Source organism: Parus major, chromosome 8 (assembly GCF_001522545.3).
Source record: "Parus major isolate Abel chromosome 8, Parus_major1.1, whole genome shotgun sequence".
In the NCBI taxonomy this organism is placed as follows: domain Eukaryota; kingdom Metazoa; phylum Chordata; class Aves; order Passeriformes; family Paridae; genus Parus; species Parus major.
Window position 1 is genome coordinate 22,879,933 of NC_031777.1, and position 24,721 is coordinate 22,904,653.

Sequence of the window (24,721 nt, forward strand, 5' to 3'; positions counted from 1 at the left end):
CGCCGCGGCTGCGCTCCGTCCCCTCGCCCGCTGGGCTCGGCGGGGGCCGCTGCTCGCAGAGATAGCCGGGGGCAAGGAAGCGATGTTGCCCAGCAGCCCCCTGCCCTCTACCTGCCACCAAACCGTGCCAAACCATGCCAAAGTTGCCACGGTAGCCGGCCCTCGGCTGACGCACGGCATCGCCAGCCCGGCGCCGTGCGGATTCCCCGCGGTCAGTGCCGGGAGATGCTGTCCCGGTCGGCGCTGGGATGCGGCTCACAGTGCCGGGGAGGGAGACAGGGAAGGAGAGCGGGAGCTGTCAGCCGGGATGCGGGATGGGAATGAGTGGAAATGAGGGTGAAACCTCGTGAGGCAGGAATATGTGATGAAGACCTCGGGAGGAGGAATCCCAGGGCACGGCCTTTCGCTCTCTCTTCAGCCTGAGGTCCCGGCGCGGAGCCAGCCGGTGCCGGCGGCGGGGACTCGGGGCGGGCAGCAGCTCCCAGCCGGTGCGGCGCTCCCGCGGGATGCTCCCCTTCCCTTCCTTTCTCTTCCCTCCCAACAAGCGCTGCCGTGATTTGGCAGCCGCTCGGACTCTGGACCTGCCTCTCCGCCCCGCATTGGCTGTCGCGGCCGGTGCCGCCGGGGCGCTGGGGGACACCGGAGGCAGCCGCCGGCGGCTCTCACCGGGACGATGAAGCTCCTGTGGCTGGGCGTGGACGTCTCCAGGGTGCTGCACCTGGCCGCCGTCTTCTGCCTGACCTGCGTGCTGCTGAAAGCCATCCAGCTGTTCCACCGGCGGCGGGAGCTGCTCCGGGCGCTGGCCGATTTCCCCGGGCACCCGACCCACTGGCTCTTTGGCCACGTCCTCGAGGTGCGGGAGAGCCGGGTCTGCGCTGCCGGGAGCGGGGGGGAGTGCGGGAGCAGCTTTCCCGAGGGGCGTGTGGGAATGAAGCTGGTGGGACTTGTCCCCGTGGTCCGGGAGGATTGCTGGGTGGGTGAGAGGTGGGTATCCCTTTTCCCAGCCAGACCAATGAGCTTTCCTTGTCTGTGATGGTTAGCGAGAGCACGGCTCCCGCAGAGCTCCCGCAGGCTGCTGCAGACTGCGCGGTGGAAAAGGGTGGTGGCCGGCTCGCCAGGGAGGAGAGCGCTAACACAGTGTGGCATCGGCAAGGTCATCCCGGGCTGTGAGCCGGCATCGGTGCTGGAGGCAGCAGAGCCGCGCTGCTCTGTCCTGGGCAGGCTCCGCTGTCACCTCTCTGCTGCTCTGACAGCCAGGGCAGGGCTGCTGCAGCTCTCCCTGCGGCGCTGAGCTGGGGAGATGCTGAGCAGATGCTCGCTGATCCCGGCATCCAGAGGCACTTTCTCTCCTCTGCCAGCTTACATCGGCCTCACGGCCAGGTGAATCAGACAGCTGATCATTCTGAGCCACGTTTCAGCCACCAAACACATCACAGGCATTGCATCCAGCTCATTGCATCCAGCGCGGGGGCCGTGGCCCTTCTTACAGTTGCATTAAGGTCATGAGTAATTAAACCCACGTACACAGACGAGCCTGGTTCTGGTCGTTGGTGGCAGGGATGACTATTCCCCGAGGTATGCACTTGCCCACACAGATCACCATCGCTGCCTTGGCAAAAAGATTTTCGCAAGTCATCAGCAGCCTCACGAGGTGTAACTGAGCTTGCTTGATGAGCACGGCTTTTACATACTTCCTAAAGGCTGCTTAAAATCACCTTTCCCTCTGCTGGGCTGTGCTGAGGTCCTGCCGTAGCCACTTCTGTGGTACATTAAATATCTGGCACCCTGAAAAGTGTCTGGGAAGCCAGGAGGAGACCTCACTGTCTCTGTGCTGTGGCAGTGCCAGTTTTGCTGTGCTGGACGGGACAAGCAGTCTTTTGGCAATGTAAGCATGAAGATGGGCCAGTTCAGGGCTTTGTTACACTGCCAGTTAGACTTTAAAACTGCAATTATATAAAGTATGTTCTTCTGTTTGTTAGTTGTGACTATTTGTCCTGGAAGGAAATTTAACCATTTGTGCTGTTATCCACTTTTAATCACTTGTTGTTATCGTGCCTAGGTTGTTGGTGCCTCAACTTTTACCTCAGACAATGTTTGAGAATTCCTTTTTTTAAGATTTAAAATTTGCTGATTAATGCTACTGAATTCCCATCGAGCCAGCAAAGAAACGGGCAATTCTCTGGGCACACAGTGAGCGCAGATTTTGCACACACCTCGAGGAGGACCTGTAAGCTGTGTTCAGGGAGAGCACTGCCATTTCCTCTTCTGATTTAACTGATTGTTTCCCAGTTTTGATCCAGACCAATTTAGAATCTCAAACGCGTTTGTCATGCTCTGGGTAGATCTCCTGAGAATACACCACTTTGTTTTAAAGCATTCTCTGTGTATTAGTCTCTGCTTTTCCAAAGCACTCAGTAGAAATGACATTAAAATATCAGGAAGAGGTTGTGTAGAGCTGTTCAGTCTCGCTGCAGCAGCACGGCTTAGTTAAAACCCAGAGTGCCAGCCCTGAGCTGACCAAACTGAGTGCCCATGGCCGGGGTTGGTGGGAGGCAGAGGAGAGCAGGGTCACTGCTCTGCTGGCCCAGGGAGGGTGTCAGTCCCTTGGCAGCCCTTTTTCCACTTCTGTCCTGTGTGGGGAGGGGCCAGCCCGGCTCTAGCTGCTCACAGCACACCCTCATGATCAGATTTCAGCTCATGTGTTTTCTCTTTCGTTTGCTATCCGTGTGTAGTCATTAAAAATGCCCTTAAGCTTTCCCAGATGCTTTTAGTGTTGGATCAATTTCAAAACTTGCATTTCAGTACAAGATCAGGCAATTACCTTTCTTTCTTAGATCCAAGTGGGGTTTGTACTTTTCTTTTCAAGCCCCCAAGGGAAGAAGAAGTACAAGTCATGGTCTTTCATGCAGAGACATGTAGCTGGAGCCCTGATCAAGTCATGAGAGCTTTCTCTGCAAGCCTCTGCAGCTCACAGAACTTTACACCCTCTGCTCCAGGACTGCTCAGTGCAGCAGGTTACTTACCTTGAGGGTAACCTCTCCTCTCAAATAAAACCACCCTCTGCCAGCACAGGGGTGGTTCTTGATAGCACAAGCCAAGGGTAGAGCTCCAAAGCAAGGTTGGATGTAAAGGCTTCTAGGATTAGGACTTCTTCCAGCCAGACTTGCCCAGGATCTTCTATTAGTTCCATTGTTTGGGTTTTTTTGTGATCCACGACAGGAGAAGCACAGGCAGCTGTATCAAAGGGAGTTTCACATATTCAGGTGTCACTTAGCTAAAGGCACTGTGCCATGTCCTGCTTCTGCTGGCATTTGCTGAAGAAGTGGGTGCTGAGGTGGGCTTCCTCCTTTCGCCCCAAAACTTGATCCCCGAAGCCAGAGAAATTGATGGTTCTATTTATTAAGTTCAAAATCTTGAACTTGAGTGAGCAAACTTGGGCTTTCTGTAATAAGTAATAGCTGGTTGCAGTTCATAATTCTGCTGAATGTGGGAGACACGTGGGATGTGCTGCAGGGACCCCCCAGTTTGTGAGGAAGGGGGTGCTCAGTCTTGGAGCTGAACCAGGACATGCCCCTGGCAGACACCCCATGACTCACGAGTATCCTCTCCAAGACAAGCCACGTGTGGCTGATTATTTGATGTGGGTGATTATTTTAGTAGGAGCCATGTCCTGGGTTGAGAAATACCAGCCAGACTAAAAGCTAACTCAGAACTAAAACAATTGAGCAAATATTCACTTAATACAGTCAACAGGGTGACTTTGAGGCTGATTTCTGCACCAGAATGCTGATTTAATTAACCTTCAAGCTTCAAGTCAAAGCAGGAGTAGCCATGTCAGACCTAGCTTATCAAAATCCTTCCCCCTGCATATTGGCCCAGAGTAGTTCCTCTTCAAATAAAAAAAAGAATCTTACATTGTTTTGTCTCTGTGGTTTTTTCCCCCTGCCTGTGATTGTGGATCTTTGCACTTGTTCTTTGTCTATTGCCTGTACATAACAACACAGGCTGTAAAAGCAATAAAGTGGTGATTACTTCAGAGTCAACCTGCCACTGCTGCTGATATGAATGCTGGTGCTCAGGCTGCTCCTCAGATTGCAGCTTCCAAGGACAGGAGATAAATCTTTCTAAGAGCACCAGCTCCTAGAAATTTTACATTGCCTATAAAATTCAATTCCCCAAAATCAATGAATTCTTAATGTAATGTTATTAACCAGCTTTCCCTTCTCTGTACAAACTGGTGACTTTGGACTGATTCTGTTGAATTTTTCCTGGACATTGGCCTTCTCCACTTAAATGTCTGGGGGAGGCTGTGGTTTCCCATAGCTGCACTGGGGCAGACACAGCAGTGGTGCTGTTGGCTGCTGTATTTTCCCCCAGCTGCAGCGTGCTAATTGCTCAGCCAAGTGCAAGTGAGAATGTGGTTGCATGCCACAAAATGCAGATGCTGTCTGAGGCAAATCTGAGTCCTCTATGAGCTAGCCATGAAAAAAAAAAAAGAGCAGATAACACATATGAGCTGATAGGCACCACCACAGTGCCTAAGGATGCTCTCTAGCTTAAGATAAGTGATAAAGAAGAATTATAGGAGCTTTAAAAGTAGCAAACATCTTTACTTCCCATGCTCTGCAAACACAGAGGAAAAACACCTTGTTTGTCCTTACCTGGTTTTGTGCTCAGAAAGACACTGAACTTTTAAGACAGTGTATTGGGAGAATTTTTTTTTTCCTCCAAATCTGTGTATTCTTTATTTTTTTTCTTCTCCTCACCTAGTTTCTCAAGGAGGAAGAGGTGCTGGACAAGGCAGAGATCTGGACACAGAAGTACCCACATGCTCACCCTGTGTGGTTTGGCAGTTTCTCAGCATTTCTGGCTATCACTGACCCCGAATATGCCAAGGTTCTGTTGGGCAGAGGAGGTGAGAGATTATGGCTTCAGATGGGGAGCAGCAATTTTTCAGCAAGGCAGGGTTTCACAGAGAGGTTTTCTTGCAGAAATCATCTAAAGGCATGGAGAGGTACCCCTCCTTCATGTTGTGCCCTGGGTACTTCAGGCACAGGGCTGCAGGGCTGACCTGACTCCAAATCCATTGCTGGAAAATCAGACTTCCTCAAGTGCTCCTTGAAAATTTAACTTCTCAGTGCTTGATCCCAGCAAGGAGAAGACACCTGGGAGCTTTTTTCTAGGTTCAGGGTTCTGGCTCCTACTGCAGAGAAGTATCTTTTGTGCATTGAGGGGAAAGGGTGCTGAACAGTGGTGTCTGAGAGGGTTAATCATTTATCACACTGCACAGACTTTGGACTACCAATATTCTTGTTTTTTCCAGTGTGAGCATCTGCTTTTATATATGTTTATTGCAGCTGTCAGAGACAAAGTTGTTTTGTGTTGAAATACTGGGAGTATTTCTGAAATACTGTGAGTGGCAGAGATGTCACTGATTTTGCTTCATACCCAACCAAATGCAAGAGCCCAGAGGAAGCTTTCATCTGCAAACCTGGATTCATGCTATTGAAACATTTACCATTTTATTTTCTCTTTCTTTGTTTTTTTTACAGATCCCAAGGATAACGTCAGCTATAAACACCTTGTCCCATGGATTGGTATGTATTCCCAAGGCTTTGCCTGCAAGGAATGATTCTGAAGTTAGTCAAAACCACACTATAAATAAACAGCATTGTACCTGTTCCTTGATGGAGTTACAGCTAAAAGCTTCCTGAAATTATTATGTTTACTGAAAAAGGTGCTAAGTAGTTCTATTTATTTTCAAGGAAAGAAAGTTCAAACACATACAAATATGTACAAATACTTACATTTCCATAGATAGCAAAGACTGGTGATGGAAAAAGCTTAAATTCATCAGAGGACTGGTAAAAAGTCACACTCTGAGCAGGCTGAGGCCGTGTCTGCAGGCAGCTGAGAGCAGCCTGCTTGTGCCCAGCAAAACATGCCTCACCTGTGTTTCCCCAGGGAAAGGTTTGCTGATCTTGTATGGGCCCAAATGGCACCAACACCGAAAACTCCTGACTCCGGGGTTTCATTACGACGTCTTGAAGCCGTACGTGGGCCTGATGGCAGAGTCTACAAACGTGATGCTGGTAGGACTCATGGTGCTCGTCTCTCTGCCCTGTTGTCTTTTCCCCATCCTGTCTGGTTAGGAGGTAAATGTTGGAGCAGGGTTTTCATTATCTGGTACTTGTAAGGACACGCTGTGTCCTGGTGGTCAATCTTTCTGAGTCACCCCAAATCCCTGCCCTTGAGCTGGAAGGGATGGGCATCCCCTGGAAGGGATGAGCAGGTTGCGCCTCCCTGCAATGACAGTGCCCCTGGTACTGCCTTGGGATCCTGTGATTTCAGGATTAATGTTCCTGCCATCCCCAAACCGTGCATGATCTCAGTTCCAATGGCAATTTCTTATAAAGTTAAAGAATTGAGGTAAATAAATGTTCATAATAAATCCACCAAAAATAAAGGTTGGAGCAGAGCTATACTGTGACCTAAGGTTGAAGGGTATTATTTGCTGTCAACAGGACTGGACTGCAATCCCTGCCATGCCTCATAAACAGTGTAAATGCATTGTTCTTCAATCCACTGGTGCTGGCAGGATGGAAACCAGTAGGAATTACAGAAGGGCACCAGGCTTTGTGCATGTGAACTGGAGGATTCTGGATGCTGGATCTATTCCTTCTCCTTCACCTCCCTCACCCCAACCTCCCCAGCAGCTTCAAATAGATCCTGGCTGGATTCCTGATGGCCCGGGGAGCAGCCAGGAGCCGGGAGCTGGAGAGCCAGGAGAGCTTTTGCAAGGCTCAGAAGTGCCTGGGAGTTTGAAATTCCTTGTGCACAACGCCAAGTGTGTGAGCCCGTGCCACCAGGTGGCAATCGTTGCATGTGCTACAGACAGGCATCTGTCCCCATAAACCTGGTTTGGTGCTGTGGAGCTCGGATGTGACCGTGCTCCTCCCTCCCCTCCCTTTTCAGCTTTCAAGTCCACTCGTTCTTTGCAGCCACGAGGGGACAGAGGATTCATCATCTCTTCATGTCTGCTGTGGAAGAGAGGCAGGATTTCTAGTTTCTCTAGTGATCCCTTATACAAAAGGTTGAGCAAGAGCTCCTGTATTACTTGCTGGCAAAACATGCTGGCACAGAGTTCATGTGACAGTGAATAAACCTTGCTCCAAAGTTTGTGTCTTGGGCACCAAGCTCAAATGTGCTCAAGAACACACCCAGTGAAGCCAAATGCCAGCATATGTTGCTTCTGTACAGAAAAACATCCGAATAGAGACCTTGGTAACTCCCCATCACCCAGAAATGCACCTGTCCTGGGCTTCTCCAGGGTGCCCTTGCCTCAGGATAGGGTGTAACAGGCAGGGCTCACCACCACCAGGATCCAAGAATAGCTGCCTGAGGCAAATCTCATGTCAACCATCCCACTCTTGGCTTCTTGTCTCTGGGATTCTGCTGGCAGCTAATAGATCCCTTTGTTTTTTTCCATTTCTCTGGGATGTATCTCTATCTGAGCACTCGTTTAACCAGGGGGTTACTGCAGATCATGCAGATCTGACCCTTGTCTTCTCTTTTCTGTCTCCTTTGTGCCCTAGGATAAGTGGGAAAAGCTGACAGCAGATGGGAAGCCAGTGGAGCTCTTTGAGCACGTCAGCTTGATGACTCTCGATAGCATCATGAAATGTGCCTTCAGTTGTCACAGCAACTGCCAGACCACCAGGTCAGTGTTGGCTGCCCCAAACCCTGGCAGGAAGTTTGCAGCTCAGAAGGGAAGTGGGCAAATTGGTTGTCACTGTGCTCCCAAATTTACAAGCTTCCTATTCCCTTCTCTCCAGGAAAAACAACTACATCCAGGCTGTCTATGACCTCTGCCACATGGTGCACCAGCGCCTCCGCATCTTCCCCTACCACAATGACATCATTTACTGGCTCAGCCCCCATGGATTTCAGTTCAGGAAGGCCTGCAGGATTGCTCATGACCACACAGGTATTCCCTGCTGGCATCTTCTCCCAAAACTTTGGGCAGAGGCAGTCAGGTTTTCTCCTTGCCTGTGCAGTGATCCTGCCCAGAGGCTCAGAGCTGAGATCCAAGCGGGGCATCAGCTTGCAGCAGTGGTCTGATCTAGGCATGAAGCAAAGGAGTCTCACAGCTCCTGGGTCATTAAACTGGACTAATGGAGGAGTTGCCCTCTGGAAATGCTCCTGTAAAATGGCCAGAGACTGGTGAGACAAGGGATGGGCACTGCAGGCAGCACCAGTGCAAGGAATGATTTTTCATTCCAAGCCAGGCATGATTTTAATGCATGAGGGGTGTGTGAAGTAGGCTGAGAAACAAACTAGGCAAAGAAGTTTGCAGGAAAGGATGACAATATCTGTGGCATTTGTTGCCATACTGCTGAAAAAGCCAAAGTGCCTGGGATGCAGAAGCACAGGTCAAATGCATCATGGGCTGAGCAGTGCTCACCTCCTTGGGTGAGGTTTGCATCCAAAGGAAGGACAGTTCTGCAGCTTGGCATCTCCTGACCCTGCTGAACCTTTAACCCTTTCTCCCCCAGACAGGGTGATCCACGAACGAAAGGAATCCCTTAAAGATGAACGGGAATTTGAAAAGATCCAGAAGAAGAGACATTTGGACTTCTTGGACATTCTGTTGTGTGCCAAAGTGAGTGATGAAGAGTGTATGTGGCAGGGCACAGAGTGCAAAAGCCAGTCAGTCTTTGCAGGGGTGCCACAAACCACCAGAGACCCTCAGGACTGCACAAGCCATTAAAAAAAAAAAAAGAAAAAAGAAAAAAAAGAAAAAATTAGCCCAGTCCCATCCAATTGAAGAGAGACCAAGGTGATTCAATTTTCCATTGTTGAAATGTTGGCAGTGTCTTTTTGGGCATACAGCATGCAGAAGGACTTTGTAGTTCTGGTGGTTTAGTATGGGGGGATAAAGAGATTTAAAAGTGAAGGGAAAGGGGCCCTGAATTCAGAGTTAACAGACATTGATTTTGATTATGTGTATCCCACACATAATCAAAGCCCTTTTGCAACAGCTGAGAGAATACAATGGCCCCTACTGGGATATTTATGTATTCATATGTATATATGTCTGTGCATGTGTTACTGTAATATACATAAATTTCATATATATATATGGGCACTGAGAGTGTCTCTGGACTGTCAGGATGAGAATGGAGCTGCACTGTCTGATGAGGACCTGCGTGCTGAGGTGGACACGTTCATGTTTGAGGGCCATGACACAACAGCCAGTGGCATCTCCTGGCTCTTCTACTGCCTGGCAATACACCCTGAGCACCAACAACGGTGCAGGGAGGAGATCCAGGGCATCCTGGGGGACCGGGAGACAATCCAGTGGTAAGGTTGCACCATTTCCTCTGCTGGTAACTCTTCCTATTGCTACCATTTCTAAGTGAGTGATGTCTTCAAAAGCTGGGGGTGCTAAAGGTTGCTGCATGCACAGGGGCTTCACAGGATGGAGCAGATTCTTCAGCTAAGTCTGCCACCCTGGAAGGGAAATTCTGGATGCCATCCCAAGTCCTGGGCCACCAGCACTACTCTTTGCTCTCTCCTGTTTTCTCACCACAGGATATCATAGATGTGCTTTTCACTTTTCGCTGTCACTTTGCACTTGCTCTTGTTGAGTGGTTGTTCAGAGGTGTCCTGGCATCCCCAGCCCCCAGCAGCCTGTGGCTGGGCATTGTGGGTCCCTCTGTTCTGCTGCAGGGGGGTCTGCTGAGGGGCTGGATGGCTGTGGGTGAAGGGACCCAGGCAGTGGGGGGAGTGTGGGGCTCAGCCTGCCTGTCCCAACAGGGAGGACCTGGGCAAGATGACTTACAGCACCATGTGCATCAAGGAGAGCCTGCGCCTTTACCCGCCGGTGCCTGGCGTGTCCCGGCAGCTCAGCAAACCCATCACCTTCCCCGATGGACGCACTTTGCCAGAAGGTCTGTAAATCCCCCTCCTGCTGCACAAAACTCTGCTCTCAGGCACCAGCTGCATCCTGCCTGGCACAGATGTTCAGGCAGGGCTGTGCAGATGTTGTCTGGTTTCTTTGTCACTGAGCCCTTTGCTCCTCCTCAATTGTTTTCCAGGCAGCATCACTGCAATAAGCATTTACCTCATTCACAGAAACCCTGCAGTATGGAAAGATCCTTTGGTGAGTTTTCTTTTGATCTCCTAATAATTTTTTCCCTTTGTGATGTGCCTCTTCCCATGTACCCTTCACCTGTTAGCAGGAGAGAAGAATTCTCTCTCTATTATGGGGTTCTTTTATAAATTAAAGGGTGTCACATTTCTCAAGATACCAGTCAGGACTGTCTTCTTTAAATAATCACTTTTTCTTGCTGCATTTTCTTAATTTCCAGGTGTTTGACCCCTTCCGTTTTTCCCCGGAAAATGTCTCTGGCAGGCACTCTCATGCCTTTCTGCCTTTTTCTGCTGGAATGAGGTAAAGGGAATTGAACACTGAAGGAGTAGTCAGCAGAGACCACCATCTCCTGTCCTGGCCCTGCAGAATTACATAGTTAAACAGTTAAATGAGGATATAAGTGTTTGTACAACAGAGGGGTTCTGATACCAGCAGGCAAAATGGGAAGGCAACATTGCCAAGCCCCTTCTGGGGACAGGGAAGTGGCTTCCAAAGCAGTGGAACATCCTGTCGGCATCCTGTAGGGAGCCTGCAGCATTCTGAGCTCACTGCTCTCCTCTCCATGATGCAGAGACCCCACCCACCCTCCTGCCCTTTGATTCCCCCCTTCCCCTCTCCTCCCAATCCTTTCCTTTGCCCTGTGCTGACTCCTGCAAGGCAAACACCTTTCCCTGCTTGGAGACCCTCCACTTCATCCCTGCTGGCCTTTGGCTTCCCCATCTCTCTCCTTCTCCGTGCTCATCACATCACGAGCTGCCCGTGTTCCTCTCAGTTCCCCCTGCTCAGCCCCTGGTTTCACTGCCCAAAGCACTGCCCGGGGCCCCCTGAGCTGCCCAGGGGGAGGAGGTGTGCTGGTGTGGGAGGGCTGGGAGGGCTGTGCGGGTTTGCACTGCGATGGAGTTGGCTGAGCTGCTCGGTTTCTCGGCAGGAACTGCATCGGGCAGCAGTTTGCCATGAACGAGTTGAAGGTGGCGCTGGCTCTGACCCTGCTGCGCTTCGAGCTCTTGCCCGACCCTACCACGCCTCCCCTCAAAATAACTCGGATCATCCTTCGCTCCAAGAATGGGATTCACCTGTATTTAAAGAAAATCCGCTGATGCTGGAAAACATCCTGCCTTCACCAGAGGGAGGGACCAAGCAGATGACCGGACAATGTTTCTCTGGGGCAGAAGTGTAGGGCAGGATTTGGGAATGAGGATTCCTGATTTCTGTGCTTTGTCCACCAGCTGAAAGCCCTTTTCAGGCTAAGCCCAGGTGGCTGGGATGACACTGCACAGACCCACTGCCATCTGCTTCAGGGCACTGATCTGAGAGCAGCCAGGCATGGCCACAATGTCCATCCCCTTGCACTGCCATAGGGGCTGGTCTGGCAACATCTGCAGGGCCCACCAGCCTCCTTCTTACCAAATCCTGCCTTCACACTCGTGCCCTGGCCAAATCTGTGACCATTTCCAGCCCTGCTCCGTCATCAGCGCCTTCCTCAGTGCCTAGAGGTCAGCCCTCCTCTCCTGCAGTGGGGGCAGCCTGTTACAGACCTCTGTCTCACTTCTCACACTCAGTGGGTCTCTGTTTTGATGAAAGCACTGATTCCAGTTTGAGCTCTGAAATCGTGCCCAAGCTGCAAAATATTCTGTAATTTTTGTCTTAATAAACCAATAATTTTTCTTGCAACAGCTGTATTGTTTTTATTGCTGGTGCTTGCCTGCTTCATCATAAATGCAGTGTAAAACCCCTTTAGAAATGGAAGATGGAGAGGAAGCCCATGAGCAGCAAGAGACGACCCTGGGCAGGCCAGGAAACTGCTTGTGGGTCTGCAACCAACACAGCATCTCCTTCTATTCTTTAACAGGGGTCCAAAAATCAATCAGCAGTCAAAGCTCTGATAACTAGAAAGTGTGTTGAGCCGGGGCGGGGGGTCCCTCTTTTTTCTTAGTATTATTTTATTTTCTTAAGCTGATAAAATTATGAGAGTTGGTACACTGGAGGACACTAGTGAGCTGTCCTCTGCCTCTGCAGGAATCCTTATGGGATGGAATATCACACATCAAACTGTGAAGTCCCAAAAGCTGCTGTTGCAATTATCATCACAGTGATGTCAGCTGCAGCTCCAGGATGGTGAGAAGGCTGCTGGGCAGTTAGCAGCTGGCTTCATACAGCCTTCACCTGCAGAATCTGGTTTGCAGGGATGTGCTGGGACAGCCCAGGAGAAAATCCACTTGCTGCAGCTGCCTGTCCCCCCTTCAGACACGAGGTGCAGCTCTTGAGCTGAAATCAGAATTAAGCAGCGGAGAGAGAACAGAGTATGCCTATCAAAATGTCAAAAGTTATGAAACTGTGAGACACCACAAGGTCTTTGGAGGGGCATGTCAGGATACATAATTATCCTGATAAATTGAAAAACTGCTGCAGTGAATGGGAGGCGAGTCCATAAGCACAAGAGCAGGCACAGGCATCACACAAAACCAAAAGAAAAAATGACTGACAGGCAGAAATCTCTCCAGTGGATGTTGTGTACACGGAGAGACAGAAAAGGTAATATGAATCAATAATATCCTGCTGTTGCAATCACAGCAAACATCATACTTGGATGCATAAACACAAATATTTCTCAAAAATTTTTCACTTATGCCTCTTTCAGCGGATGAAATGAGACAGTGTCCTTCAACCTTGTTTGGAGATTTAAGTACAAAAGCAACAGCATCTTCTCCAAGCTTACATATTCTAAAGTGCAAAATGAGAAAATTTTTAATCAAAATAACTGAAGTAACCAGAAGTAAATTACATGCATCTCTGTATTGGATGCAATTTTCTTCTAAAGACAAGATTTGAAAAAAATACCATCTAAAGAGGAGTGGAGGAACCTTGGCATTCCAAAGTGAAAGATTAAAGCATGAGCATCTAAATGGAAGAGCAAAGGCTGAAATCATGGCATACCCAGTGAAATAGGGTAGGTTAAAGGGGTTCACACTAGGGGACTTTGACATAACAGTCCTCATGTAATTAAATGGCAGCTGCTAAATTGCATTTGGATAGATACAGATTTCACAACATCAAGCACTCCCTAAGATTTCTAAAGCCCTGGCATAGGTTATTTGGGGAATCTGCAGGAGCTTTAGAAGTTGGTGACTGGTTTTACTGAATATTCCAGAAGCCCAGAGGAGATCATGGATGTGGTAGAAGGCTGGGGCAGGTTTGGTTTGGTTTGGTTTTTGTGAGTGGACTGAATTGGGGGTACACAAAAAGCTGCACTGCCTCTGTTCCAATTGGACTGTCCCACACATGAATGTTCCTGGCCCTGGGATGGAAAAGCCTGACTGCTCCTGTCTTCATCCTGTTCAGTCATTGTCCCCCACGATGACTTTTAGGGTTCACTAAAAAGCTACCTCTCCATATTTGAAGAGGAAAAGGGAAGATGCTCTGCAGTTTTCTCACTGTCCTCTCAGACTTGTGCTTGTGGCTTCTTTGCATGGGAAAGGAGCAGAGCCTGGTTTCCCCTGCAGCCACCCAAACCTAGCATAAAATCTGTTTATAAATCTCTCCTTGGTGCTGTCACCCCCTAGGCCAGGAGCTGGGGACACCCTGCTGAATGACACCACACATGGCAGCACAGCTCACAGCTTCCCTGAGCCACATGGGCCAGCACTGCATGCCAGGCAAGCCAGCCTGCATCCCACATCCTGCATCCCACATCCTGCATCATCCCGCATCCTGCACCATCTCATCTCCTCCATCACAGACCTTCCATGGCTGCCCTGCTTCTGACCTGGAGAGCAAGGCTGAGGCTGCAAAGGGGCTTCTGGATCTACCAGTGCCCCAGTGCCAGAGCAAGCCAGATCTTCCCAGAACTTGATCCCTGAGAGCAGTTCCCCACATTTACCTGTCCCCTCCTATGTACGAGAGACATGGTAATAATAAAAAGACCTGGTCACATGGGGTGTATTGCTCACTGCAAAAAATGCAGTCAAGGACCAGCTGCAAGGGCTTACCTCCTTCTTCAATCTTTCCTTACTTTCTGCAGAAAGGGTAATTGCAAGGATGATGGCCTGACCTTGGGCTGCATGATTCAGACCTTCAGATAAGTATTTTAACAAGAGCTCAGGGGAGTGGCTGTATGAGGTGAAACAAGGTCAAGTCCTTATTTCACTTAAAAACGTCTCGGATTTTTCTCATTGCGGCTTGTTTATTTGGCAGCAGCAGGACAAAGATGCCACCTACTCCTGCAGTTATTGTCACCAGTGCTGTGCAGCCACATCCTGGTCATGGTGTCTGTTTATCTCAGTTTGGTGGTGGCACTTTTTTGGATGCTGCCAGGCCTGTTGGAAAGAACAGGACCAGCAGGGAGAGCAGCTGGCTCACAGCACCAGGAGTGCAGTCCCTGCACAGGACCCACCCCGCTCTCCAGGCAAATTCACTGTCAGATGCCACCAGCAATTTCCATCTACACTCCACAGGGATTTTACACTGGAAGCAGCCTGTAAATTAAATAAGTATTGCAACATATTTGTAAGACAGCTGTACTAAATGCTTCCAGATATACATTCATCCTCGAGACATGTGTGGTCAGATGGGATCCGGGCAGCTTGCATTACTCTGCAACACTTGCTGGGCTCTTGCCATGGTTTTCTCATCTATCATGTGTTTGGGAGCTTGAAATGTTATTATTTTTTTTGGCATTACTGCTACATTTCATCTGTCATCACTAAGTGCTGCAGGAACACACAGGGACAGATGGGCCTGGACTCTTCTTCCTATCTGAATAAACACAGGCACAACCAGGGAAAGCAGCTGCTGCAAGGTCATGCTCTGGGGCAAAGTAGACATTTGCCACCTAAATTTCACCTGCCCAGTGAACCACATTTTCTGCAATGAATTCCAGCAGTGTGAGTTAAATCAGTGAGGAAAATCTTGTCCTTCTTCTGCTTAGGTGTCTAAAGTGAGTGGAGAAATTCCCGAGACCCAGAAAGCAAATTCCACAGCCTGCTGTGCCCAAGCTTGTGGCATGGGATGGAAATTCTTCAGTGTAACTGGGTTGTTTTATTGATGGCCTGAACTCCTGTGGCCCCAATGCCATCACGTGGACACCCACAGCATTGAGCCAACCCTACAGAGGCTCTCTGAAAGTGTTTGACAACTTTCCAAGTGTCCTTTAACACCCAACTGCAGTTTCACCAGTCTCAAATGTTCAGAAGGTCAAGCCAAGTTTCTGTTCTCCCTGCCAGCCTCCCCAGATCGCTGTGGCTATCAGAAGACCCTTGTGCCTGCTTTTTCATGCTCAGATCTTCTTCTGGAGTCCTCCATCACCAGGGCTATAGATTCTCCTGGTGCTAACAGATTGTTCTGGCCTTCTCCCAGGCCCTGACTGTGATCAAACCAATACTGTCCCTTTTCACTTTACTTGCAGCTCTGCAGCAACTTCTCTTTGCCTTTTGAACTTTCATAGTTCCTTCCCCTGCAAAACCCCCTGAATTTTCTTCCCCTGGCTCTCAGCATTCATGGCTTCTCTTGCTGTGAATCCTCTGAAATACATGAGAAAGGTTTTTCTCTCTTCTCCACCAGTGAAATATACAATGCAGAGGCTGGAGGCTGGATTAAGCACCCAGTTTATCACCCATGGTGCTTTTTTATCACCCAAGATCAGATTCTTGCTCCAAATTCCCATAAATGTGGGTTTAGCCACTCTGTCCCCTATGTTCCCTCCATATCAGCTCAGCACTTGACATCTCACTTTATTTTCATGACAACCCATATCCCTTGGCTTCTTGCTCAACAGTGGTTATTGGTTATTATATAACTATAGGGAAGCCAGTTTGATAAAAATTGACCCTGATCATCGTTAAACCCATTCTCCAGGGACTTTGTCACCATTGAGAATTTCTGTGTTGTTATAAAACTTATAAAAACTTATAAAAGTTTTATCTACAGCTGCACCAGAAACTGGCCTGGCCTCTCCACCTGTGGGTATGGGGGTATTTATGGGTTATTTTGTAGGGGACTGATGAAAGGTGCCAGCCAAATCCAGATTGGTGAGTCTGGTGATGATGTAGGTACCACAGGACATTCCAAACAGCTCCATTGGCACTGAACAAAGGCTCAACCATCAGACTTCCCTCATTTCCTTGTGCAAACCTTGTGAGGGACCCAACTACACAGCATCATATTATTTATGAATACTCTGCAAGTTTCCACAGGAGAATTTGTCATGTCAAAATGCGTCCCTTATGTTCTTTGGCTACAGCCAAAGCCCTCCCTAATAAATGCCTAACCTGGTTACAGCTTTCTGGCTCATAAAGATCAACTTTTCTCTCTTCCCTGAACTTTCATGCAGGTCCAGCTGGCTCACTATAAAAAGACTCACAATTTTCATGAAGATGGCCAAGTGTGTGAAAAGGTGACACTGCTCAGTGTAGCACCTATCAGGGATGTTCTCCAAGGCAGTGACAATGAACATCAGACAAACAGTGGTTTTTTTCCAGCAAAATGACCCTATGAGCAGAAAATGTGGGACATGGCATATTGTAAAAACTAAAGGGAAGTGCCCAAACATCAGAAGTCCTCTGTCTCAGAGATGTGTTACATTGAAAAGAAGCACTCAAAAAATTCAGCAGCCCTTATACTGTAGCTCATCTATCAGCCTCCACAGCTGATAACCCATTTAATCCTCAGTAAACCCATTCAATAACATCCCAAGACACAAATGGGACATTATTTCAGCCCATCTGGGGGTCCTGCTTTTTACAATATGCATGCAAGTCACCCACACACATCAGACTTCCAGGCCCAGTTCTCCACCAACCATTCCAGGATTCTGGGATTATGGGATGTGAACCCAGGTAAGCAGCAGGATCTGCACAGGGATTGCAAGGAGGGTCCTACCTGGGCTCCAGCCAAGCATTAGAGAGGTAAATGCAGAGCCTTTTTGGAGAAGATGAGGTGGACAGAGGAAGGAGAGCTTACCAGGCCTGTAGAGTGAACAGGGCCTTGCCATCACACCTCCCCATCGTGTGCTCTCAACCTTGCTGCAGCTCACATCATGCTCTGCAGCCTTTTCCTCTCCTTTTCTCATCTACTGGCCATGGTAATTCCTCTGGACAGCAGTTTTGTCTCCTGGCTTGTCTGTGGAAGGAACAGGGCCACATCCCTCTCGTGCTGCTGGAGTTCTGTCTGTTCTCTGGATTGCAGCCCAGCAGAGCTGGGTGATGCTGCTCTCACCCGGAGCACTGCTGTCACAGGTGAAGGTGGCTGGATCCATGCAGTACCCACTCACTGAGGAGGGGTGGCCTGTGTGTTCCTCAATTCCTGGGGGCAGGTGAGAGGTTCTACACCTGAACTCTGTGAGGACAGCACGGAGCTCAGCTAGAGCCCCAGCCTGCCTACATCTCACCTCCTCCCTCCTCTGGCTTCATCCACCTGGGCATGGAGGACTGTGGCTGTGTGTGACAGCGCTGCTGGGACTTCAGAGAAAGCAGGAAATATCCAGAGGCTGTTTGTTCTCCAGGTTGCAGGCACAGGCTGCAGAAAGCAGGTCAAAGGGTGAGTGAGTTCACAGGCTGCTGGCTGGGTTGACACAGTGCTTGCCATGATGTTCCAGCAGCTATAAATTGCTCTCAGCTCCACTTCACCAGGGTCAGCTCCTGCAGAGGAGGAGGGAGAGGGTTTTTACCTGCACTGAGCTCTCCATCTGGCTCAGGCGTGAGAAGAGAGGCAAGAAACAGGCAGGAGAAGGCAGTGTCCTGGAGCAGCATGGCATCTCTGCTGGACCTAGCCAGACCTTCTGCTGTCGTCCTGCAGCTGTCTGTGCTGCTTGCTGTAATCTTTGTGCTGCTAAAGGTGCTCCAGTTGTACCAGGAGAGAAAGAAACTCATCAAAGCTCTGGAGGCATTCCCTGGCCCCCCAAAACACTGGCTCTATGGCCACAATCACCTGGTAAGGAGTGAGCTGGGCTCAGCTGGGGTGGGTTTGTCACAACTGTGCAAGGTATCAGACAGGATGAGAAGGACTGGATGGGGTTTGTGTGTGTCCCCTGCTCCTGTCTCTTCCTACAGGAGAGGACCTCTGCACTGGGAATGCTGCCAAGGCCTCTGCAGGGCAGGAGGAAAGGGTGCTGGATATATTGTGTGCATCATTTAGCAAAAAAGAGTCATGCTCTTTTCAATCATGCCCTTAAACAAAAAGTTACGGGACTGCCCTGAAGTTATTTAAATATGAGCAATCATAAAATGTCTCTCTGCTACATGAAACCTTCTACCAATAGGAGTGTCTTACCCTAGAGCCACCGAAAAGGGCATGGCCATAAAAGCAGGGTGTTTTAATGCAGCCATTTTCATCATTCTCTAGTGGAGATGTCTTGCTTTCACACTGCATGCCCACCTTGCACTGCTGAAATTGGGAACAGGGGTGTGACAGCCTTGGTCCTCCTGGCACTGCCCATGCCAGCTGCAGCTCCCAAGTGCCACACGGGGCTGCTCCAAGCCCAGGCCATCCTAAGGTGTCTCAGCTGCCACCAGCCCAGCAGGGGACTCTCCATGGAGCTGTCTGGTGCTGCAGGGGTTTGGAGGCTCAGGCAGATTTGCCTCTTGCACACAGTCCCTCTGCAACACTCACTCTCCCCTCCACCTGCAGCATGAGAGCTCCTGTGTGGCAAGCAAGTCCTCCCACTCTTCCTTCATTTCCTAAGAGAGAACGTCTTATTTGTGCTTTCCATGAGACTGCAAGTTTAACCTCTGCTCTCCCTGGCATGTCCCTCTTCTATCTTTATTAATCCCTGATTAACTCTCATTGCAGATAGGTTCTAAAAACTTCTTAGACCAGATAGTGTCATGGGGAGAAGAATATCCCTTTGCCTTTCCCAGATGGTTTGGACCACTCCTGCCTTCTCTAATCATCCACCATCCTGAATATGCCAAAAGCATACTTGGCCGAACAGGTGAGTCTCTACCTCCAGTTTTGAGAAGTCTTTGACACTTTCCTGCCAAGAAAATACTGGGAAACTTTCCTGGAGTTATCCCCTCTGCCAGCTTCCTTCACAGCTATTGCAATTCTTCTTTTGCTCCTCTTCACAAACTCCCAGGCTGCCCCAGGTCATGGAGCAGTTTGTAGTCCTGTACAAAACAGAGCCCAGGTGCCTGTTCCTTCCAGTTTCCTGACAGTTCCCAGTTTGAGGGCCATCTGTCTTATTGTCTTCTATGGCTTCTACCACCACAATATTTGTGCTTGCCAGTAAACCCAGTAAAAAGTGTGAGCTGTCATGGCAATGGCTCTCAGAAGGCATCTTCAGTCTTGTCCTCTGCTCCCTTCTGTGGAATGAGCAGTATGAGTGGTTCATACACGGCCATCCCCAGTAACTCCCATCCATTGTTCTCAGTTTGGGAATTTGCCATGGCTGTTTCTTTTCCACACACATTTTTTTTGTTCCAACTTTCTCTGTTTTTTCAAGTCCACTGCTGTCATAATTGTAGATGATCACTTTTAAACTACCTCTGGTGGTACAGTATTTTAAATATTGAAATGAGGTGAGATTAATTCTATCATGTGATTTAGAGGGCCAAATCTAATGTGAATTTATCCTGAATTTTCTCTTTTGTTGTGTTGAATTCATGATTTATTCATACATTTCTGATATCTGTTTCATTTTACAGATCCCAAGGCTAGTATACCCTACAAATTCCTAATTCCCTGGATTGGTAAGTCAAAAGCAGCAGTAAGGCTGTCAGAGCTGTGATCAGAGCCTGCAGGAGCTGACTGTGCCTTTGCTGTTTGTGCTTCAGGGGAGGGGCTGCTGATCTTGGAAGGAGGCAAATGGTTCCAGCACAGGAAGATGCTGACCCCAGCCTTTCATTACGATGTGCTGAAATCTTACGTCACCCTGATGTCAGACTCAGTCAAAGTGATGCTGGTAGGAATCCCCACTCCTGCTACTTTTACCTTTCAGCTGTGAAACGGTGAAAATAAAAAAAAAATGAGAGAAAGAGACAGCACTTAGAGAGTTTCTACTTTCACTGAATTTTTGGAATAGTTTTGAGGTGCTAAAATAGCTCCCCTCACCTTCCTTTGGACATTCCACTCTTTCTCTTTGTTTGCCAATAAAATCAACCACTGCAAGAATATCCTCTCATACCTTGATGTGTATCCTTTCATACCTGGGAAAAGAAATGTGCAGAGGAGTTAGATTAGGTTCATGGACTATATAATGAACTAGGGCCTCTGCTTCCAGAAAAGAAAGCAATTTGAAATGTGGATCTGGGAAGAGGGACAGGAAAATACGACCACAGATTGTGGTCTGTCTCTCCTTACCCCTGGCTCTCCCTCTAGGATAAATGGGACAAGAAGATTTTGGAAAGGAAGTCAGTGGAGCTCTTTCAAGACATCAGCTTGATGACCCTAGACATCATCATGAAGTGTGCCTTCAGTTGTAATTCCAACTGTCAGACTCAGAGGTCAGTGCCTGAATTTCCAAAGCCTGGCAAAGCAAGTGCTCCTGTTTCACCACTCATTTTGCTAACACCAGCTTTCACCTTGGCCTCCTTACAGCGACTCCCACTATTATATTAGAGCTGTTTTTGACCTGACCTACCTCCTGAGCCAGAGAATCCAGTCTTTTTCCTTCAAGGATGTCTTCTACAACTTGACTAGCAAAGGCCACGAGTTTCAGGATGCCTGCAAGCTGGCCCATTCCCACACAGGTATTCCTGCCCTTTTCTCCCCAGTCCTTTCTCCCAGCTGAACCTCTCCCCTACTTGCCCCTGGAGTGGCCAGAGGGTTACACATTAAACAGAGTCCAAGCTGATGACCGAGTGGTCAAGTTCATGAGGGTACTCTGGAGGGGCAGGATGCACAGAACTCACCTCTCCCCTGTGCAGATCAGGTAATACAAGAAAGAAAGCTGTTGCTCTCCAATGAGAAGGAACTTGACAAGATCCAGAAGAAGAGGCACCTGGATTTTCTGGACATTCTTCTTTGTAGCAAGGTGAATGTTTGAAATGATCCTACCAAAAGCCAAACAGAACCGAGGGTGCATCAGCACAAGAAGGGAAGCACAAGAGACACCAAATCATAAAAGTCCTTTGGGTATAAGAATAAAAGACCTGTGTGTTTAGGAATGACATGCTCTCCTCTTTCTTAGGATGCAAATGGAGCTGGACTGTCTGATGAGGACCTGCGTGCCGAGGTGGACACCTTCATGTTTGAGGGTCACGATACCACGGCCAGTGGCATCTCCTGGCTCTTCTACTGCATGTCACTGCACCCAGAGCACCAGCAAAGGTGCAGGGAGGAGATCCAGGGCATCCTGGGGGACCGAGATACCATTGAGTGGTGAGCTAGGACTTCCCATTCCTTTATCTTGAGCTCTTTAAATTTACCCTTGAAGGCCTTTGACAACCCTCCCCCAACATTCTTCTCCCTAAACTGGAGAGATAAGGATTTGATGGGTGGACTGTTTGGTGGCTGAGGAATTGTCTGGAAGGTGGCATTCAGTGGGTAGTGGTCAATTGTCCAGAGCAGTGACAAGTGGTTTCCCTCAGGGGACTGTACTGGGACAGACCAGTAACATCTTTGTCAGTGACACAGACAAACTGAGTGAGTGCATCCTCAGCAAGTTTGCTTTCAGGGAGGACCTTGGGAAGATGACCTACACCACCATGTGCATCAAAGAGAGCTTACGCCTATTCCCACCCGTTCCTGCTGTGTCCCGACAGCTCTCCAAACCCATCACATTTCCTGATGGACGCAGCTTGCCAGCAGGTCTGTGGAGTTTGTTCATCCTTCGTGCTGCTGTCTGTGACAAGTGAGGCTTTCTCACTCTGTTTGGAGGGGCTAGAGGGTTTTCCAGACTCCCTTCTCTCTCCTGTAGCTGTACAGAGCTACCACAGCTTGCTGCAGAGTGAGTCTGGAAAGGGTGGCCAAACAGAGTCCAAGGACATGCTCCAAAGCTCAGAGGAGGCTTGTGGAGTGTTGTTCCTGGCCAAGTGAAAGCGATACACTGACAGAAATAAAGGGACCCAGCTCTGAGGTCTTTGTTTTTGACGTGTGAGGTTTTCAGGAGATCCCTGCCAGATCTCCTGCAACAGCCCCTGTAGAGCCCAGGGCGGGAGAGCATCCCCAAAACACCTCTTCTGCATTTTCTCTGAGGTATCATAAGCTTCTTCTCACTTTTCTTTTACAGGCTGCCAGGCTGGAGTGAACATATTTGCTATCCACAGGAACCGGGATGTGTGGGAGGACCCCGAGGTATTTCACCTTGATCACAAGAAAGGGAAGATGGTCCCTGAGCCCAGATATCCATTTCCCTTGAAGAAGGCAGTCTGTGGCCCCCTCTTATGTTTTTTTCCCCCCTTGTCATCCCAACAGTCCACATCTAAATGCAAAGTTCAATGGAGTTACCAAACACTGCAAAGGCTTTGAGCATGACAAAGGGAAAAGGTGTTCAATAGTCTCTCTTTGTGCATGGTGACACAGAGATGCTCTGAGTGCTTTCAGCTGCCCTGCACACACTTAGAATGGTATGAGAAGTCCCAAGCCCCACAAGACAGTGTGTGATTTGAAGATGGTGTTTTAGAGGCTTCAAAAAATAACTGGAAAGTTTGAAGAAGGGTGCATAGCTGCCTCTCTCCAGTGGCTGTCACGAAAGCAAGGATCAGGCATGTCTGGGATGAAGGGATCCTGACTTGATCCTTGCTGCCATGGATGAGAAAACACTTGCAGGCATCTTGAGCGTTGTAGTAGGTGACCTGGGAATCTCCAAGGGGAAGATCCACTCACTGGCTTTGTAGAGAGATGAATGTCATCTGCTGCTCCTCCAGGAAGAGCAGGGGTCACATCCAGCCCTAACCTGGGGACCAGGGAAGAATCTGGTGCAGCTCAGATCAGGCCAAACACCAACCAAATGGTCTTTGTTGCTCCCACAGGTTTATGATCCCCTAAGGTTTTCTCCAGAGAACTCAGCACAGAGGCACTCCCATGCTTTCCTGGCTTTCTCTGCTGGATCCAGGTGGGAGACCCTTCATCTCTTTCCTTCTTATCAGGCTGCCTTGCATGTGAGACTTAGCTCAGATGTGAGCTCCTAAGGCTAATCTCCCTCAGCCTGCACAAGCCAAGTTTGCTTGGCCAGCTCAAGCAGGCTTTCCGTAACAGGATCTCCTCTTACAGCATCTCCTGTAATAGGATTTCCATGCTCCGTCGGCTCTGTGGTCACTGTAGGATTTCAAACATTTTTCTTGTGGCTTTGTGGAGATATTTACATTTTCTGTTGCCTGCATTGGGAGCACCACTCCCTTGTTTAGGGGTGAATCCCTCAAAGCCAAGGGGGTCAAGTTTCCATGGTTCCTGTGCTGTATCAATAGACAGATGTAGGATACTGAGGTCTCAGTAGTTCGCAAGAGGATCACCACACAGAGCCAGAAATATCCTTTTGGAGGTGTCTGGCTTTTAGCTGGATCCTGGCTGCAATTCCTAGTGAAGTAAGCCCCTATTCTCTCAATCTTGTATCTTTTTTCAATGTTTAATAATAAAATAAATAGCAAAACCCCACCACAGAGTTGGGTGCAGCATCAGGGGCTTTACCAGATAAGCTGTGGTGTCATCCTCGCAGCAGCTGGAGGTCCCCCAGCTCACACATGGGGTGAGTCCAGCTCGGGGGTGGCTGGGGAGGGTGGCAGCAGCTGGAGCACCTGTCACCCTCCAGGAACTGCATCGGGCAGCAGTTTGCCATGAACGAGATGAAGGTGGCGCTGGCTCTGACCCTGCTGCGCTTCGAGCTCTACCCGGACGCATCCAAGCTTCCCATAATGCTGCCACAGGTGATCCTCAGGTCCAGCAACGGGATACACCTGCGTTTGAAGAAGATTTTCTGATCCCACAGGGTACCATGGCAGGGAGGCAAGAGCCCCCTGCAAGAGACACCCTCCACTGTGGATACTAAATGCAAAAAGCAGGCAGGGAACAGAGCCTGTGTGAAACTAAGTCACACAGGCTTCTCACTCTGGCCTGAGGAAGCATAAGAAAGAATCCAAACAGTCCTTGGTAAAGGACAACAATCTGCAGGTGGTGTTTAGGAAAACAGTCAAGGGGTGGTGATCCACTTAACCAGTGATGATGATGTGTTGCTTTAATGAGCAATGAGAGTTTACCTCTCAGACCCTCTTGAACATGTGTATAAAAGATGATTAAGAATAATAAACTTTGGTCTCTTGGACAATGAAGCTAAGGGAGTCAGTGTCATGTTTCTCTCTGTTCCTAACACAGTGCGACACTCCACCCAGAAGTTTATGAGGGCATCACCAAACAGACCCACAGTGGCCACACTGGACCTCTCCCACATTAACCCCTGTCCCACTGCTGTCCAGAGGGGCTTGCTGAGCCCACAGACACCAAACCCAGCAGGTCCAGTTCTGCTCCTTGCAGGGGGAGCAGCACTGCTAAGGGGGTTCCACAGCATGGCTGTGGCTCATCCTTCACCTCCACAGGCATCCTCCATGTCCTGCTCATCTCCTCATCTCCCACCTGCCCTCATACGCTCCCTGGCAGTACCTCTCTCACCTGCCTGTGGGTTTGTCCCATTGTCAGTTCCCC

The 24,721-nt window shown here is 49.1% G+C and overlaps 2 protein-coding genes and 1 long non-coding RNA gene across 3 annotated transcripts; 2 read left to right on the forward strand and 1 right to left on the reverse strand.

The window, feature by feature from the left end:
* Positions 1–159: 159 nt before the first annotated feature.
* Positions 160–11,827, forward strand: LOC107208481 (cytochrome P450 4B1-like). Its single transcript, XM_015636928.3, has 12 exons — positions 160–853; positions 4,771–4,915; positions 5,553–5,597; positions 5,965–6,092; positions 7,596–7,720; positions 7,836–7,987; positions 8,556–8,662; positions 9,173–9,363; positions 9,820–9,953; positions 10,101–10,165; positions 10,374–10,456; positions 11,085–11,827. Exons 1-12 carry the CDS (start codon positions 674–676, stop codon positions 11,251–11,253), a joined length of 1,524 nt encoding a protein of 507 aa, XP_015492414.1. The 5' UTR covers positions 160–673; the 3' UTR covers positions 11,254–11,827.
* A 3,913-nt stretch (positions 11,828–15,740) lies between these two features.
* On the reverse strand, positions 15,741–20,457 carry LOC117244770. Its single transcript, XR_004498479.1, has 2 exons — positions 20,198–20,457; positions 15,741–20,084 (listed from the first exon to the last, which is right to left on the reverse strand). It is a non-coding gene; the product is annotated as an uncharacterized LOC117244770 (long non-coding RNA).
* On the forward strand, positions 17,783–24,351 carry LOC107207842 (cytochrome P450 4B1-like). The gene is made up of 12 exons (XM_015635591.2): positions 17,783–18,079; positions 18,938–19,079; positions 19,792–19,836; positions 19,921–20,048; positions 20,465–20,589; positions 20,684–20,835; positions 21,013–21,119; positions 21,276–21,466; positions 21,762–21,895; positions 22,317–22,381; positions 23,059–23,141; positions 23,835–24,351. Exons 1-12 carry the CDS (start codon positions 17,897–17,899, stop codon positions 24,001–24,003), a joined length of 1,524 nt encoding a protein of 507 aa, XP_015491077.1. The 5' UTR covers positions 17,783–17,896; the 3' UTR covers positions 24,004–24,351.
* Positions 24,352–24,721: the final 370 nt, after the last annotated feature.

Excerpts from the sequence above, each read along its gene's own strand:
- LOC107207842 (XM_015635591.2), top strand. The coding sequence starts at position 17,897 with ATGGCATCTCTGCTGGACCTAGCCAGACCTTCTGCTGTCGTCCTGCAG. Across the intron at positions 21,120-21,275 it reads ACATTCTTCTTTGTAGCAAG|GATGCAAATGGAGCTGGACT; the intron begins GTGAATGTTTGA and ends CCTCTTTCTTAG. Across the intron at positions 21,467-21,761 it reads GACCGAGATACCATTGAGTG|GGAGGACCTTGGGAAGATGA; the intron begins GTGAGCTAGGAC and ends GTTTGCTTTCAG.
- LOC107208481 (XM_015636928.3), top strand. The coding sequence starts at position 674 with ATGAAGCTCCTGTGGCTGGGCGTGGACGTCTCCAGGGTGCTGCACCTG. Across the intron at positions 7,988-8,555 it reads GATTGCTCATGACCACACAG|ACAGGGTGATCCACGAACGA; the intron begins GTATTCCCTGCT and ends TTTCTCCCCCAG. Across the intron at positions 9,954-10,100 it reads TGGACGCACTTTGCCAGAAG|GCAGCATCACTGCAATAAGC; the intron begins GTCTGTAAATCC and ends ATTGTTTTCCAG.